General features: G+C 41.0%; 1 protein-coding gene across 6 annotated transcripts in view; it reads right to left on the reverse strand.

Moving 5' to 3' along the window:
- SLC25A48 (solute carrier family 25 member 48) overlaps positions 1-17,079 on the reverse strand; it is a 91,989-nt gene that overhangs the window by 36,734 nt on the left and 38,176 nt on the right. For 2 of the 6 annotated variants that reach the window (XM_063447457.1, XM_063447458.1), the window contains exons 3-4: positions 10,068-10,104; positions 9,860-9,931 (exon numbers count right to left, since the gene is read on the reverse strand). The exons of 2 other annotated variants lie outside the window; for them this stretch is intronic. Coding sequence is in view for 2 of the 4 variants with exons in the window: in XM_063447454.1 (XP_063303524.1) it covers positions 9,860-9,931 (72 nt within the window). In the remaining 2 variants the exon portion in view is untranslated. The remainder of the gene's footprint in view (positions 1-9,859; positions 9,932-10,067; positions 10,105-17,079) is intronic. 2 more of the 6 variants (XM_063447454.1, XM_063447453.1) reach the window with 1 other exon arrangement.

Raw genomic sequence — 17,079 nt, forward strand, 5'->3', positions numbered from 1 at the left:
GAGGGAAGGACATCCCTAAGGTGTGTGTCCTGTTTTAGTAGAGGCCAGAAGCGGTTCATAATTGCTTTGACTTGGTCCCAACCCGCGTCGAAAGTGGCAATACACCTAAGTTGTTTTAGGTCTGTATTTTTTAGTGGAGGGGAAATTTCCCTTTCTCTTACTAGATCTTCCTGTTCAGATAGGAGAGCCCTATGGTATGCCTTCTTCAGGCATTTGTTGGGGTATCCTTTGGACCTGAACATGTGGCGCAATTCTCTTGCTTGTGTTTTAAAGTCTTCCAAATCGGAGCAATTACGTCTTAAACGTAAGTATTGGCCCGTCGGTATTCCCCATTTCTGCTGTGTCGGGTGATAACTTTTCCAATTTAGAAGGTTGTTGGTAGCCGTGCTCTTTCTGAAAAGGTTTGTTTTAATGGTGCCCAGTTCTTGTGGAGACACCATCAAATCGAGGAAGCTTAGGGACGGAGTGCCTATTTCTGCTGTGAATTTAAGGTTAAGTTCATTTGTGTTCAGGCTGAGTGTGAATTGTCTGAACTGGTCCCCTGACCCAGTCCAGATGATTATAAAGTCATCTATATATCTTTTCCATAGATATATGTACTGGGTCAGGGGATTTTTGGGGGGAGATGTAAAAACAACTTGTTCCTCCCACCATCCCAGGTGCAGGTTTGCATATGAGGGCGCACAAGACGTCCCCATAGCAGTCCCCTGCACCTGGTGATAGTACACTCCATCAAACAAAAAGAAATTGTGTTTTAAGACAAAACTTAGAAGATCTAATACCAATACGCTGTGTTTATCTAGGGACGTCCCTCTACTCCTTAAAAAGTGTTCTGTGTGTTTCAAGCCCAGCGAGTGTGGAATTGAGCTGTACAGTGATTCCACATCCAAGCTGCAGATAATAGAGTTAGGTGGTAATCTGTTTTTTGTCAAAACCGCTAGGGTTTGTTTCGTGTCTCTTAGATACGACGGGAGTTGTGTGACTAGCGGTTTTAGGATGTGGTCTAAGTAGACACTTACATTTTGAGTCATATTGTTGTTGCCAGAGACAATGGGCCTGCCTGTCAAGATCTGTTGTTGTTTATGAATTTTTGGCAGGCTATAGAAGGTCGAGATACGAGGACTGTTAATGGCCATAAAGTTATATTCATCCTTAGAGATTAGGTTATCATCTAGGCCTTGTTGCAAGATGCTTTTTAACTTATTGGCAAATATTTTGGAGGGGTCTTGTTTCAAGATTTTGTAAGTCATTTGGTCTGTTAGTATCTTTTTATTCATCTCCACATATTTCGGGGTATCCATTATAACTATATTGCCTCCTTTATCTGAGGGTTTTATAGTTATGGTCTTATTTTCTTTTAGTGTCTTTACTGCTTGGTGTTCTAATGCGGTTAGGTTGGAGTTTGGCTTGTGACTTATTTCATTAAAAGCAACTTTTTCAATTTCTTCACATACCAACTCAACAAAGGTCTCTACGTATTTAGAGTCTCCTAGCTTGGGGCAATAGTGGCTCTTGTTCTTAAGATTAGTTAGAGGGTAATTATGTCCTAAGGAGTTATCATTCTCTTCCAACAGGTCTGCTAAAATCATAGTCATGCGATAATCTTTGAGATCTAGGCCTAGATTTTTAGCTTTTTTCTCTTCACTTACAAGGAAGTTTTTGTGTAGAATGAGCTTTCTTGCGAACAAGTGAACATCCTTAACCCATGTAAACTTATCAAAACGTGGTGTGGGAATGAAAGACAGACCTTTTGCCAACAAATCTAATTCTGGTTGTGTGAGAATATATTCAGATAAGTTGACAATTTGTCTGTTCTTCAAAACCGTTTTTTCCGGTTGTATTGCTTTTTGGATCTGGACCTCAGGAACGGGCGATTGTCCCCCTGTGTATTGTCTAAAAAGGTGACCCCTCTCTTTAGGATCCCTCTATTGTTCTCACTAGAGGTGGAGGGGTTTGATGTTATCTCAGTATCGGAGCCGCTAGATTCGTATTCTGAGGTTGAAGCTTGGTCGCTGTCAACCCTCCTCTTATTACTGAATCTTTTATAAACGTTCCCGGTTTTAAAGTCTTTGTGATCTCTTAAGAATTTTTGATGTTTTCTTTGTTTTATGATACTTTGATATTTTTCTAAGTTAGTTTGTAACTTGTTCTCATTCGGACTGAATGCTGGGTCAGTTTTATGTTGTTGGATTTTTTCTACTTCGCTCTCGATCTTTTTTTCGATTTCTGCTAGTTTTTTATTCTCAAATTTACATATGATTTGCATAAAGCGTATAGAACATTGGCCTGCGGCTTCCTCCCACTCTTTGACGAATTCTTCTTCGTCAATGTGTGAACTGGGGGTTGTAGGTATTCTTAGTCCTCTCGGTATTAAACTTTTTTTTAGATAATTCTCTAGAGAGGCTATCTCCCAGCTCGACCTTATCTGTTGTTTATATAGCTGTGTGAGAGAATTGAAACCTGATGTCATGGAATAATTGAGGTCATCTGGTTGTAAGTCAGATTCTGAAAAGATTAAATCGGCATCTTGGCACCATTTGGTGGCATTGGGTTTATTAGCTAGGAAGCCCGCCATTAGTCAATGGTTTAAATATAAAGAAGTCTCCCTTCTGACCAAAAATATGGGTCTTAAACCCTTTATTGATAATGAAATATGAAAAGAGAGGATATTTTCTCCTTAGTCTAAAGATTCACACAAGGTAAAGTCTCCGACTAGGAAAAAATGGTCAGGGTGGGTGATACCAGCTACACCCAAATTGGGCATGAACCCTTAAGTTATGTCAATGAAAAAAACACAAGGAGATGCTTGGATGTTCTCCCATAAAAGAAAGGGAAGAACTGCCAAGCCGGCTGGTATAGATATGTGTGCACATAGATGTTATGCCAAAAGAATCTTAGAATCTGGAGTCCAGTGGGTAGATGGGTATCAGAGAGATGTTACGTATGATAACTATAGTGCGTAAGAAGTCTCTCCAAATCCACAAAAAATATATACAGACTTTAATAATCTATTCAAGAGAAAGAGATACTATGGCAACTATGTATCAATGACAACTCTCTGGTTCCCCTAGTTGCCTATAATTTTACCCTTGGTACCAAAAGCAAATCCATTTATCGGAGTGCTATTACACAGGGGGTTATAGGCAATAGGCCCCTATACAGCAGAATACCTTCAAAAAAATCCTTTAGTGTATTCAATCAATTTCGAGATAAATAACTCGATATACACATTATAGAGTTATGAAGGGTGTTAGACCAAACGTTTAAAATTAGCAGAGGGATAGACAGGAGTAGTAGGTGTCTAGATAGACAGAGGGAGATAACGGAGTCCAAGTAAAAAGTGACTGACATAAAGTCAGAATGTCACAAAAAAGACACTAACAGATCTCCTATGCTATCTCTAATTCCCTTGCTTCTGCTAATAAACACCTTCGTGGGTGTTCTAAACTAGGTCGTTACACTAAATGCTGTGGAGCCTGTCCTACGAAATTAGACTCCAGAGAGAGTAATAGTGAGAAAACGAAAAATTAGAAAAAATGGTAAATCATAACTAAAGGTGAACAGTAGAGGGGAGGATTTCCTCAGTGCGTGGTGAGAGGTGCATAGTGCAGTGATCGAGTGCTGTGACTCGGGAATCCCCCCAGATGAGATCCGACGCGCGTTTCGGAGTAAGCAACTCCTTCGTCAGGGACCGGAATTGCCGCCCAGAATCTCCCGGTATTTAAATCGCTGCTGGCCAATCAGGGAAAGGTGCTTCACGTCGTCATCGCTGACGTGACGCTATGTTAATTTAAACTCTATAGGGGTGGAGTTAGCTTCCATGACGTCTAATGATTGACAGGCTGTGAACTCCTTGTGTGGAAGCAAGCCTTCCAAAGTTAGAGCTGTCCGAGGCATCCGTCTTAGTCAAGCTAATCCTGTTACACTGTGTCCATGTTTATTGGGCCATAAGTAGATGTGTAACATTGTATCTCCGAGTGTAGAGTTAGGTAATAGACAGTGTTGATATAGAAATAGCCACAGCGATTCAAAAAAATGAGAAAGGACGTGAACAGTGGTATGGAAAGGACCGGACACACTAATGATAATGAATCATAATGCTACAAGTGGCATGAAAAATATATATATATACATATATATGAATATCTATGTCGATATGTGATTGGATTTTCAGAACATTTCTGTTCGATATGGGATAGCCACTGTAGTGTGAAAGTAAAGTGTAGCATTATGATTAGTTTATTTAAAAAATAGAATGTCCTGATAATGAAAAAAAGGGGGGGGGGTTTAAGCAGCGTCCTTAGTAGGTAATTATATCTGTCCAATTCTGAGCCCTGTATTAGGGTTAGGGACATACTAGAGGCAGAAGGGAGGAATTTATAGTCGGGCGGCAGTAATGGGGACGGTTAAGTGTCCCTCTGTTGAAAACGCCTAATAAGGTGAAATATAGTGATATGAAAATTCTCAGACAAAAATATATACAAAAAACTAAGATAAAAAGAAATGAAGGCTATTTACAAGTGCACTATATATTTATGGAGACTTCTAAATAAATGGGGAGTACGAGAAACCCTCATTGAGACCTTTGGGGGACAGGGTTTTCAGGCGATAGATCCAATAGCATTCACGTCTCCTTAGACGTTGGTCCCAATTGCCCTTCCTCTGGTCCTGTTAAATTAGTTCGATGCCCTGAAATCTAAGAACTTTTGGGTCCCCATTGTGAAAGGTTCTCACATGCCTGGAGACCGATGTTTCTATATGTCTGGCTGTTTTTATGGAATTTACATGTTCAAGAATGCGTTTCTTGAACGGTCTAAAGGTTTTGCCTACATACATAATGTGACATTGGCAGGTGATTAAGTAGATCACTCCCTTTGAGTTACAGTTAAAAAAGGAAAGTGATTTGAAATTTTCTGTGTTGGAGCTGTTATTAAAGTCCTTTGATTTGGTATTAATATACCCACATGCTTTGCACCTGCCACACTTGTAGGTGCCTTTGATTTTTTCCGATAGCCAATGTGTTGGTGGTTTACAGGGCTGGAAGTGACTATGTACCAGTAAATCTTTCAAGTTGTTGCCCCTTCTAGCTGTCAGGGTTGCATAGGAGGGAAGGACATCCCTAAGGTGTGTGTCCTGTTTTAGTAGAGGCCAGAAGCGGTTCATAATTGCTTTGACTTGGTCCCAACCCGCGTCGAAAGTGGCAATACACCTAAGTTGTTTTAGGTCTGTATTTTTTAGTGGAGGGGAAATTTCCCTTTCTCTTACTAGATCTTCCTGTTCAGATAGGAGAGCCCTATGGTATGCCTTCTTCAGGCATTTGTTGGGGTATCCTTTGGACCTGAACATGTGGCGCAATTCTCTTGCTTGTGTTTTAAAGTCTTCCAAATCGGAGCAATTACGTCTTAAACGTAAGTATTGGCCCGTCGGTATTCCCCATTTCTGCTGTGTCGGGTGATAACTTTTCCAATTTAGAAGGTTGTTGGTAGCCGTGCTCTTTCTGAAAAGGTTTGTTTTAATGGTGCCCAGTTCTTGTGGAGACACCATCAAATCGAGGAAGCTTAGGGACGGAGTGCCTATTTCTGCTGTGAATTTAAGGTTAAGTTCATTTGTGTTCAGGCTGAGTGTGAATTGTCTGAACTGGTCCCCTGACCCAGTCCAGATGATTATAAAGTCATCTATATATCTTTTCCATAGATATATGTACTGGGTCAGGGGATTTTTGGGGGGAGATGTAAAAACAACTTGTTCCTCCCACCATCCCAGGTGCAGGTTTGCATATGAGGGCGCACAAGACGTCCCCATAGCAGTCCCCTGCACCTGGTGATAGTACACTCCATCAAACAAAAAGAAATTGTGTTTTAAGACAAACCTTAGAAGATCTAATACCAATACGCTGTGTTTATCTAGGGACGTCCCTCTACTCCTTAAAAAGTGTTCTGTGTGTTTCAAGCCCAGCGAGTGTGGAATTGAGCTGTACAGTGATTCCACATCCAAGCTGCAGATAATAGAGTTAGGTGGTAATCTGGTTTTTGTCAAAACCGCTAGGGTTGTTTCGTGTCTCTTAGATACGACGGGAGTTGTGTGACTAGCGGTTTTAGGATGTGGTCTAAGTAGACACTTACATTTTGAGTCATATTGTTGTTGCCAGAGACAATGGGCCTGCCTGTCAAGATCTGTTGTTGTTTATGAATTTTTGGCAGGCTATAGAAGGTCGAGATACGAGGACTGTTAATGGCCATAAAGTTATATTCATCCTTAGAGATTAGGTTATCATCTAGGCCTTGTTGCAAGATGCTTTTTAACTTATTGGCAAATATTTTGGAGGGGTCTTGTTTCAAGATTTTGTAAGTCATTTGGTCTGTTAGTATCTTTTTATTCATCTCCACATATTTCGGGGTATCCATTATAACTATATTGCCTCCTTTATCTGAGGGTTTTATAGTTATGGTCTTATTTTCTTTTAGTGTCTTTACTGCTTGGTGTTCTAATGCGGTTAGGTTGGAGTTTGGCTTGTGACTTATTTCATTAAAAGCAACTTTTTCAATTTCTTCACATACCAACTCAACAAAGGTCTCTACGTATTTAGAGTCTCCTAGCTTGGGGCAATAGTGGCTCTTGTTCTTAAGATTAGTTAGAGGGTAATTATGTCCTAAGGAGTTATCATTCTCTTCCAACAGGTCTGCTAAAATCATAGTCATGCGATAATCTTTGAGATCTAGGCCTAGATTTTTAGCTTTTTTCTCTTCACTTACAAGGAAGTTTTTGTGTAGAATGAGCTTTCTTGCGAACAAGTGAACATCCTTAACCCATGTAAACTTATCAAAACGTGGTGTGGGAATGAAAGACAGACCTTTTGCCAACAAATCTAATTCTGGTTGTGTGAGAATATATTCAGATAAGTTGACAATTTGTCTGTTCTTCAAAACCGTTTTTTCCGGTTGTATTGCTTTTTGGATCTGGACCTCAGGAACGGGCGATTGTCCCCCTGTGTATTGTCTAAAAAGGTGACCCCTCTCTTTAGGATCCCTCTATTGTTCTCACTAGAGGTGGAGGGGTTTGATGTTATCTCAGTATCGGAGCCGCTAGATTCGTATTCTGAGGTTGAAGCTTGGTCGCTGTCAACCCTCCTCTTATTACTGAATCTTTTATAAACGTTCCCGTTTTTAAAGTCTTTGTGATCTCTTAAGAATTTTTGATGTTTTCTTTGTTTTATGATACTTTGATATTTTTCTAAGTTAGTTTGTAACTTGTTCTCATTCGGACTGAATGCTGGGTCAGTTTTATGTTGTTGGATTTTTTCTACTTCGCTCTCGATCTTTTTTTCGATTTCTGCTAGTTTTTTATTCTCAAATTTACATATGATTTGCATAAAGCGTATAGAACATTGGCCTGCGGCTTCCTCCCACTCTTTGACGAATTCTTCTTCGTCAATGTGTGAACTGGGGGTTGTAGGTATTCTTAGTCCTCTCGGTATTAAACTTTTTTTTAGATAATTCTCTAGAGAGGCTATCTCCCAGCTCGACCTTATCTGTTGTTTATATAGCTGTGTGAGAGAATTGAAACCTGATGTCATGGAATAATTGAGGTCATCTGGTTGTAAGTCAGATTCTGAAAAGATTAAATCGGCATCTTGGCACCATTTGGTGGCATTGGGTTTATTAGCTAGGAAGCCCGCCATTAGTCAATGGTTTAAATATAAAGAAGTCTCCCTTCTGACCAAAAATATGGGTCTTAAACCCTTTATTGATAATGAAATATGAAAAGAGAGGATATTTTCTCCTTAGTCTAAAGATTCACACAAGGTAAAGTCTCCGACTAGGAAAAAATGGTCAGGGTGGGTGATACCAGCTACACCCAAATTGGGCATGAACCCTTAAGTTATGTCAATGAAAAAAACACAAGGAGATGCTTGGATGTTCTCCCATAAAAGAAAGGGAAGAACTCCCAAGCCGGCTGGTATAGATATGTGTGCACATAGATGTTATGCCAAAAGAATCTTAGAATCTGGAGTCCAGTGGGTAGATGGGTATCAGAGAGATGTTACGTATGATAACTATAGTGCGTAAGAAGTCTCTCCAAATCCACAAAAAATATATACAGACTTTAATAATCTATTCAAGAGAAAGAGATACTATGGCAACTATGTATCAATGACAACTCTCTGGTTCCCCTAGTTGCCTATAATTTTACCCTTGGTACCAAAAGCAAATCCATTTATCGGAGTGCTATTACACAGGGGGTTATAGGCAATAGGCCCCTATACAGCAGAATACCTTCAAAAAAATCCTTTAGTGTATTCAATCAATTTCGAGATAAATAACTCGATATACACATTATAGAGTTATGAAGGGTGTTAGACCAAACGTTTAAAATTAGCAGAGGGATAGACAGGAGTAGTAGGTGTCTAGATAGACAGAGGGAGATAACGGAGTCCAAGTAAAAAGTGACTGACATAAAGTCAGAATGTCACAAAAAAGACACTAACAGATCTCCTATGCTATCTCTAATTCCCTTGCTTCTGCTAATAAACACCTTCGTGGGTGTTCTAAACTAGGTCGTTACACTAAATGCTGTGGAGCCTGTCCTACGAAATTAGACTCCACCTTAACAGCTGTTAAAGCAAATTGGGAAAGCTGCAAATCAGGGTTACACATTAATTATTGGAGATTTTCATTTCCCGGACATAAATTGGGATAGAGTGACTAGTACTTCAGCAAGGGGAATCAGGTTTTTGAATGTGTTAAATGACACCTTTATGTCACAACTGGTACAAGCACCAACTAAAAAGGATGCTTGTCTGGATCTTGTTATAACAAACAATGTTGATCTTTTGACCAGCATTCAAGTAGGGGAGCATTTGGGAAATAGTGATCACAATATGGTAATTTTTTAAATAAAGGCTTGCATTTCATTTTTTTGACATTTAAATTTGCCAGATTGGTTATGTTGCCTTTGAGAGCGTATGGTAGCCTAGGAATGAGAATTACCCCGATGATTGCATACCATTTGCAAAAGTAGACAACCCAAGGTATTGCAAGTGGGGTATGTCCAGTCTTTCTTAGTAGCCACTTAGTCACAAACACTGGCCAAATATTAGTTTTTTGCTTTTTTCACACAAAAGCAAATATGAACGCTAAATTTGGCCAGTGTTTGTGACTAAGGGGCTATTAAAAAGACTAAACATACCCCACTTTCAATACCTTGGGTTGTCTACTTTTTCAAATGGTATGCCATTATGGGGGTAATTCTCATTCCTGGGCTACCACACCGTCTCAAAGGTAACATTACTAATCTGGCAAATTTCAATTTGAAAATGGAACGTTCTATATTTGACCCTGTAACTTTCCAAAACACCATAAAACCTGTTAATGGGGGCTACTGTTGTACCCGTGAGACATCGCTGATTACAAATATGTGCATTTTTGTGCAGTATTATGACATTCACAGCTAAAATGTCGATGGAAATATAAATTATTTAAAAAAATCTTATTTTCTCACATTTTTTAAAATTTTATTCATAAAAAAATATGTTTCATATATGAATAGTTAATGATAAATTAAAGCCCTGTTTCTCCTGAACATAATTATATATAATAAGTGTGGGGGCACTTAATGTGACAGCGGTGAATTACGGTTGAACAGACATATAGCTAGCGCAAATTCCAGTTTTTGATTACGTTTTGTTTTGATCAGAACGTGCACTATTGACTCCGTCCTGAAGGGGTTAAAAACAAAAATGAATGTAACACATTTTGTACAAATTGTTTTGCTTTGAAGTCTGTCTATACCAGTTTGAAGTTTCATAAAGACATGCATTCATATTTTCCCACATATTATATTTAAAGAGCATGATACTCACATGTTCGTTCCTATAGATTGTAAATATGCAATTAAATGTGTTTCCATATCCTTTACCAACTTGTAATCGAGCCTGTGCAAACGTCAAAAACATTAGTTATCACTATATGCTGCTATGCAAACCTCTTAAGCTATTATTTACTTCCTATTTCCCCTTCATTTTGAGAATTGAATCTTATAAATAAATTGCAGTGATTTTTTTCAGTTACCTACTTATCTGTGTTTTGTTAGTCAGCTAAGACAATCCTAGAAAACATGATACTTTTTTATGGTTACTATATATACTTAAGCTATTTTTGAGAATAAGCTGATCATTAAAATGCAAAAAAGAAAAGACTGTTGAAGAGTGATGTCAAACAATACCTGACATAGCATGAGTGAAATACATTTTGAGAAAGTTTAGCGAGTTTGAGAACATATGAAACATAGACGTTTGCTGTCAGAGCTGAGAGTAATTTCATATGTGAATCAGGAATAACATACAATGTTAACATATAATGTGACCTGCCAGGAAATTTCACCAAGGATTCTATGAGAGCTGAGTGGTTTGATGCATTCATTAATTATATAAAATATTGGTTTTAGGGCAACAGACTGGCAATTCAAAGTTTCACATTCTAAAAAGTGGTACAAATTCTTCAAATCATTAAAAATCCCCATGTAAGTCAATAGAATCAGCAGGAATATTCTGCTAGTGATTACAATATTTTTGCAACTTTACACAACATTCTGATCCTAACACAAATCTGCCAAAACTTTGCTAACACAAAACAGTCAACTCTACTGCTCTTTCGAGCTTCTCCCAACTGTCTCTATGGAGGTTGCAGTCAGTCAGACAGGGTAAAACAACTACAAAGGAAGGCATTTGAAAGAGGGGGAGCAGCAGGAGTAAATGACAGTGGGATGGTGGGGTTATTGACTGTAGGTTGCCCTATTCTTTTTGAGAATTCTTCCTACAATGTCTAAAGTGGAGTTCCATGGTGTGCTGGCATCCTGCCATATGTGTATATGGGGTTATAGTCACCACCAAATGCACTTTTATAATGTGTAACCAGTGAGAGATTTAAAATCTGCATTTATTACATAGTTTGAGAAGACATGTGTCCATCGAGGTTAGCCCCTCTCTCATTTGTTTTTGCTGTTGATCCAAAAGAAGTCAAAAAAGCCCAGTTTGAAGTTTGCTTTCCATTTTGCAACAAACTAAAAAAAAAACTTTTTAACCATAGAATGACAGTCAGATCTCTCCTTGGATCCAGTAGCTGCAACCTAACATATTTAAAATGGTATCCCCGAACATTATATTTTTGTAAGTATTAAACCAGTTGCTGTTTACACATCTCCAACAGCACTAACAGCTTAGAGCAGAATCTGATCAATATCAGTCGAATGAGATCCATCTGCTAATAAACAGGTTGGACACTTACCCTGGGCATTCTGCTCAACCTGCAGATGTTTTTTTTTCTCTCTTCAGGCACAAAACGCTGCAGAAAAGGCATTACGGCCTACCGTGTGGGCGGTCGACCGCAAGAACTAACGTGGATCAAGTCTGGCACACAGGTCAAGACAACTGACCCTTGCACCCAGGATAAGATGGGACAGAGGTCTCAAAGAGCGATGCCTCACACACCCAAGTCAATTGGGACATTGGCCTCATGCTACAACTGCCATTGTCGGCTCTGACCCCAACTCCCCATAGACCTCATCTATGAAGTCTGCTGATGGGGACTCAGTACACAGTCTGGCTATAGCTACTTCAAACTGGGAGGCCCTACAGATCACAGGAGAATCTGCCCCTGTGACTAAAAAGAACATCCAGGACATGCTAGCTGGACTCCAACACAATCTCCAACAAATGTGGCAGGCTGAACCAGCTGCAATCCTCATTGGCTTCTCTCACCCAGTATCTTAGCCTGCTAGATGACAGATGTAGGAGAAAGAATGTTAACATTCAGGGGGTCTCAGAAACTGTGCCCTCGGATGAACTCCCACATTTTATAAAGCCTCACTCCTACCTACAAAACAAGCCAAATACTATTTTTGATGGTGTTTATAGAGCTGAAAAATTTGTCAATGAATTCTTGATGGGCACAGAGTTTTATTTTCCATGTTAAGATTATTTAGTGATTCAAAATATTTTGCAAACATGTTAAAGAGACACTCCAAGCACCATAACCTTTGCAGTCCACTGTTTTATCACAGTTTGACAACTTACATGAATCCTGCTAAGCAATCATGTCGCATCTACAATATTTAGTTTTCTCCAGAAGGAGAAGCTGGTTTTTACTTTAGAGGGATGGTTACAACTGAAGGTCCAGGTGAAGCAGCTCCAAACATGGTTTTGGGGCGACCAAGAAGAAATATTCACCCTCCCAGTTATCTCAAAGACTTTGAGGTTTAGGGGGGAGGTGTCAGGATCGGGACAGGGATCCAACACGCAGAGTACAAAGAGTGGAAAGGTACGTATACCGGGCCTTAGAATGGCCGGACTAACGTACCGAGAGTAAAGAATAGTCAGAGACAAGCCGAGGTCGAGGGAACGAGAAGACAGATAAGCGAGAGACAAGCCGGGTCAAGGGATAACAGAGAGACAGGGTAGTACAACGAGCCGAGTCAAAACCAAAAGAGCAAACTAGAATACCAGAGCACTGAGTGACTAGACAAGCTAGAACCACGACAGGGCAATGAGCTGAAGTAAGGAGTAAGCTTAAATACCCTGGCTCTGGATGGAAATCACGCCTCTGACAAGTACCGATTGGATATCGGACACTTGAGTGACAGATTGCTCGTGATAGCGTCATGACGTCACGTATTGAGCGTCCTGCTAGAAAAGGACGTGGATTCCTCGCGGCCGGTGTTTAAGTGACTGGATGAACCGCGAGGAACGGAGGAAACAGCTCGCCTGGACGGATACACCACCAAGTCTCTACCTCCCTTAGAGGTAGAGGCCTCAGGTACCCTGACAGTACCCCCCCTCTCAGATACGCCCACCGGGCGGAATGAACCGGGGCGAGATGGGAAGCGGAGGTGAAATGCTCTGCGAAGGCGAGAAGCATGGACGTCCTCCTGAGGTACCCAACTCCTCTCCTCAGGACCATATCCCCTCCAGTTGACCAGATATTGCAGTTTTCCCCTTGAAATTCTGGAGTCAATGATGGAGCTGACCTCGTACTCCTCCCGACCCTCCACCTGAACAGGACGAGGTGAGGAGACCTTAGAGGAGAATTTGTTGCAAATGAGGGGTTTCAACAAGGAGACATGAAAAGAGTTAGGAATGCGTAAGGCAGGTGGCAGAGCAAGGCGATACGCAACCGGATTGATACGAGTGAGAACCCTGTAAGGGCCTATGTAGCGAGGAGCAAATTTCATGGATGGAACTTTTAGGCGAATATTCTTAGTACTCAACCACACCCTATCCCCAGGAACAAAAACAGGAGCCGCTCTTCTATGTTTGTCAGCGTGTTTCTTGAACAGCGAGGAACTATGTAATAGAATTTGCCGAGTCTGATCCCATAATTTCTTCAGGTTGGCGACATGATCATCAACCGACGGTATCCCCTGAGAAGAGGAAACCGAAGGAAAAATTGAAGGATGAAAGCCATAGTTCATGAAGAAAGGGCTAGAGCGAGTTGAATCGCAAACAAGGTTATTGTGTGCGAACTCCGCCCAAGGAATCAGACCGACCCAATCGTCCTGGTGTTCGGAAACAAAGCAACGCAGATACTGTTCGATCTTTTGATTAGTACGTTCAGCAGCTCCGTTAGACTGAGGGTGATAGGCAGAGGAGAAGTTCAATTTGATGCCCATTTGAGAACAAAAGGATCTCCAGAAACGTGAGACAAATTGAGAACCTCTATCAGAAACAATCTCTGACGGAATCCCATGTAGGCGAAAAACTTCTCTCGCAAAAATCTCCGCCAATTCAGGAGAAGTCGGAAGTTTAGGTAATGGCACGAAATGGGCCATCTTAGTAAATCTATCCACCACCGTGAGAATAACAGTCTGTCTTTTGGAAGCAGGCAAATCAACGATAAAGTCTATGGACAAACAGGACCAAGGTTTCTCAGGAATGTCCAAGGGGTGTAACAGGCCACATGGGGATGCATGAGGTAGTTTAGTCTTGGCACAAGTCTCACAAGCTGCGACGAACTCCTCAATATCTTTTCGAAGTGAAGGCCACCAGAAATCCTTGGATATCAGAGAGTATGTCTTGCGAATACCAGGATGACCAGCTATTTTACTTTCATGAAAACATTGTAAGAGCTCCAGATGAAGTTCAGGAGGAACAAAGTTTCTTCCCTCAGGAGTGTTTCCGGGAGCTAGATGTTGTGACTTCAAGATCTGGTCAAGTAGCGGAGAATGAATTTTGAGACTGGTATTAGCAATAATATTGCATTTGGGTACAATGGAAGACAAAAGTGGTTCAACTGAAGCAGAGGGTTCATATTGGCGAGATAGCGCATCGGCTTTAGAATTCTTTGACCCAGGTCTGTAAGTCAGAACGTAATTGAAATGGGTAAGAAACAACGACCAACGAGCCTGCCTGGAGGACAGACGCTTGGCCTCTCCGATATAGGACAAGTTTTTGTGGTCTGTCAGAATGGTAACAGGATGTAATGTACCTTCCAATAAATGTCTCCATTCTTTCAAAGCCTTGATAACTGCTAGTAATTCTCTGTCACCAATGTCATACCTGCTTTCAGTACCGGTCAATTTTTTAGAGAAAAATCCACATGGATGTAATGGTTTATCAACACCCAACCTTTGAGATAGAACAGCACCTAAACCAGTCTCTGATGCGTCTACCTCGAGCAAAAAAGGCAGAGAAGTGTCAGGGTGAACTAAAATTGGAGCGGAAGCGAAAAGCTCCTTGAGAGTCTTGAACGCAAGGAGAGCTTCAGTAGTCCAATTCTTAGTATCAGCCCCCTGTTTGGTCATGTTAGTGATAGGTGCAATAATGGAAGAATAGCCCTTAATAAAGCGCCTATAATAATTGGAAAAACCAATAAATCTCTGTATGGCTTTAAGACCTGTGGGTAAAGGCCACTCTAGAATGGATTGGAGTTTATCCGGATCCATCTTAAATCCCTCCCCAGAGATCACATAGCCGAGAAAGGTTACCTGAGTTTGATCAAAGCTACATTTCTCCAACTTGCAGTACAAGCCATGCTGGAGAAGCTTGTGCAAAACCCTTCTGACTTGCTTGTGATGAATCTCAATCTCACTAGAATGAATGAGTATATCATCCAGGTATACAATGACGCACTCTTGCTGAAATTCCCTAAGAACCTCGTTTATCAGATCTTGGAATACCGCTGGCGCATTGCATAACCCAAAAGGCATGACAGTATATTCATAGTGGCCATATCGAGTATTGAATGCCGTTATCCACTCATGTCCCTGCTGGATTCTCACCAAGTTATATGCCCCTCTGAGGTCTAACTTGGTGAAAATTGTAGAGCCCTTCAAACGATCGAAGAGTTCGGTGATCAAGGGAATCGGGTAGGCATTTTTAATGGTTATCTTATTCAAGCCTCGATAATCAATACAAGGTCTCAAAGAACCATCTTTCTTTTTAACAAAAAAAAATCCAGCCCCGGCAGGGGAGGAGGACCTCCTGATGAATCCCTTGTCTAAATTCTCGTGAATATATTCCTCTAGGACTGAGTTCTCCTTTATAGATAATGGGTATACATGACCTCTGGGAGGCATGGTACCAGGGAGTAGGTTAATTTTGCAATCAAAGGACCTGTGTGGGGGTAAGGTATCGGCTTTCTTTTTGTCAAATACTGCCTTTAAATCTAGATACTGAGACGGAATTTGTGTCTCTGTAGGATTGTCAGAGGTATTCGATGTATTAGTTAATCCAAGAGGTAAGACCTTCCGCAAGCATTTTTCTTGACAATTCTCTCCCCACGAAACTATCTCCCCTGATTCCCAATTAATAATAGGGTTGTGTCTCCTCAGCCAGGAGTACCCCAGGACTATGGGAATAGACGGAGAAGAAATGAGCATTAAGGATATATCCTCTTTATGCAGGATGCCAACAGTCAAGTTAATCGGTATGGTCTCATGGAAAATAACAGGTTCAAGTAACGGTCTACCATCGATGGCCTCGACAGCCAAAGGTGTCTCTTTTAACTGGGATGGAATAGCATGCTTGGCAGCAAAACCCTGATCTATAAAGCTCTCAGCAGCTCCAGAATCGATTAGTGCCATAGTCTTAACTACTCCCTTCTCCCACTTTAAAGAAACGGGTAACACAAGCCTGAGCTCCTTGTAGTTGTGAATAGAGGACAAAGTAGAAACACCCAAGGCCTGTCCTCTAGAGGAACTTAGGTGCGAGCGTTTCCCGAACGATTGGGACAATTTAGGCGTAAATGACCCCTGACTCCACAATACATACATAAACCCTCCCTTCTCCTGTACTGTCTCTCCCTTTCAGTGAGATGAGTACTGCCTATCTGCATAGGTTCAGGAATACGTAAGTCTTCGAACTCAGAGATTTGAAAGGTAGGTGCTAGTTTAAAGGAGGGTCTACGGGTCCTATCTCGAGTGTTCTGCCTCTCTCTTAAGCGTTCATCAATACGAGATATAAAAGAAATTAAATCCTCCAAATTTTCAGGGAGTTCTCTAGTAGCGACCTCGTCAAGAATTACATCTGATAACCCATTCAGAAACACATCTATATAAGCCTGTTCGTTCCACTTAACTTCTGCCGCCAAGGATCTGAACTCTAGTGCATAATCCACAAGTGTTCGATTGTCCTGTTTAAGGCGCAACATTAATCTAGCTGCATTGACCTTTCTGCCAGGAGGGTCAAAAGTTCTTCTAAACGCAGCTACAAAGGCATTATAATTATAGACTAGTGGATTATCATTCTCCCATAAAGGATTGGCCCATCTCAAAGCTTTTTCAATGAGCAGAGTAATAATAAATCCAACCTTTGCTCTATCTGTAGGATAAGAGCGGGGTTGTAATTCGAAATGGATGCTAATCTGGTTTAGAAAGCCACGACACTTCTCCGGTGACCCGCCATAACGTACTGGTGGGGTAATACGGGAAGAAGCCCCTACAGTGGCTACCTCTAGACCTGAGACTGCAGGAGAGATAGAAGGAGTACGTGTCTCCTCAGGTGGATTACTAGCACGGGACAAAAGTGCCTGTAGTGCCAAAGCCATCTGATCCATCCTATGTTCCATGGCGTCAAACCTGGGATCCGAA

Source organism: Pelobates fuscus, chromosome 3 (genome assembly GCF_036172605.1).
Source record: "Pelobates fuscus isolate aPelFus1 chromosome 3, aPelFus1.pri, whole genome shotgun sequence".
NCBI lineage: Eukaryota > Metazoa > Chordata > Amphibia > Anura > Pelobatidae > Pelobates > Pelobates fuscus.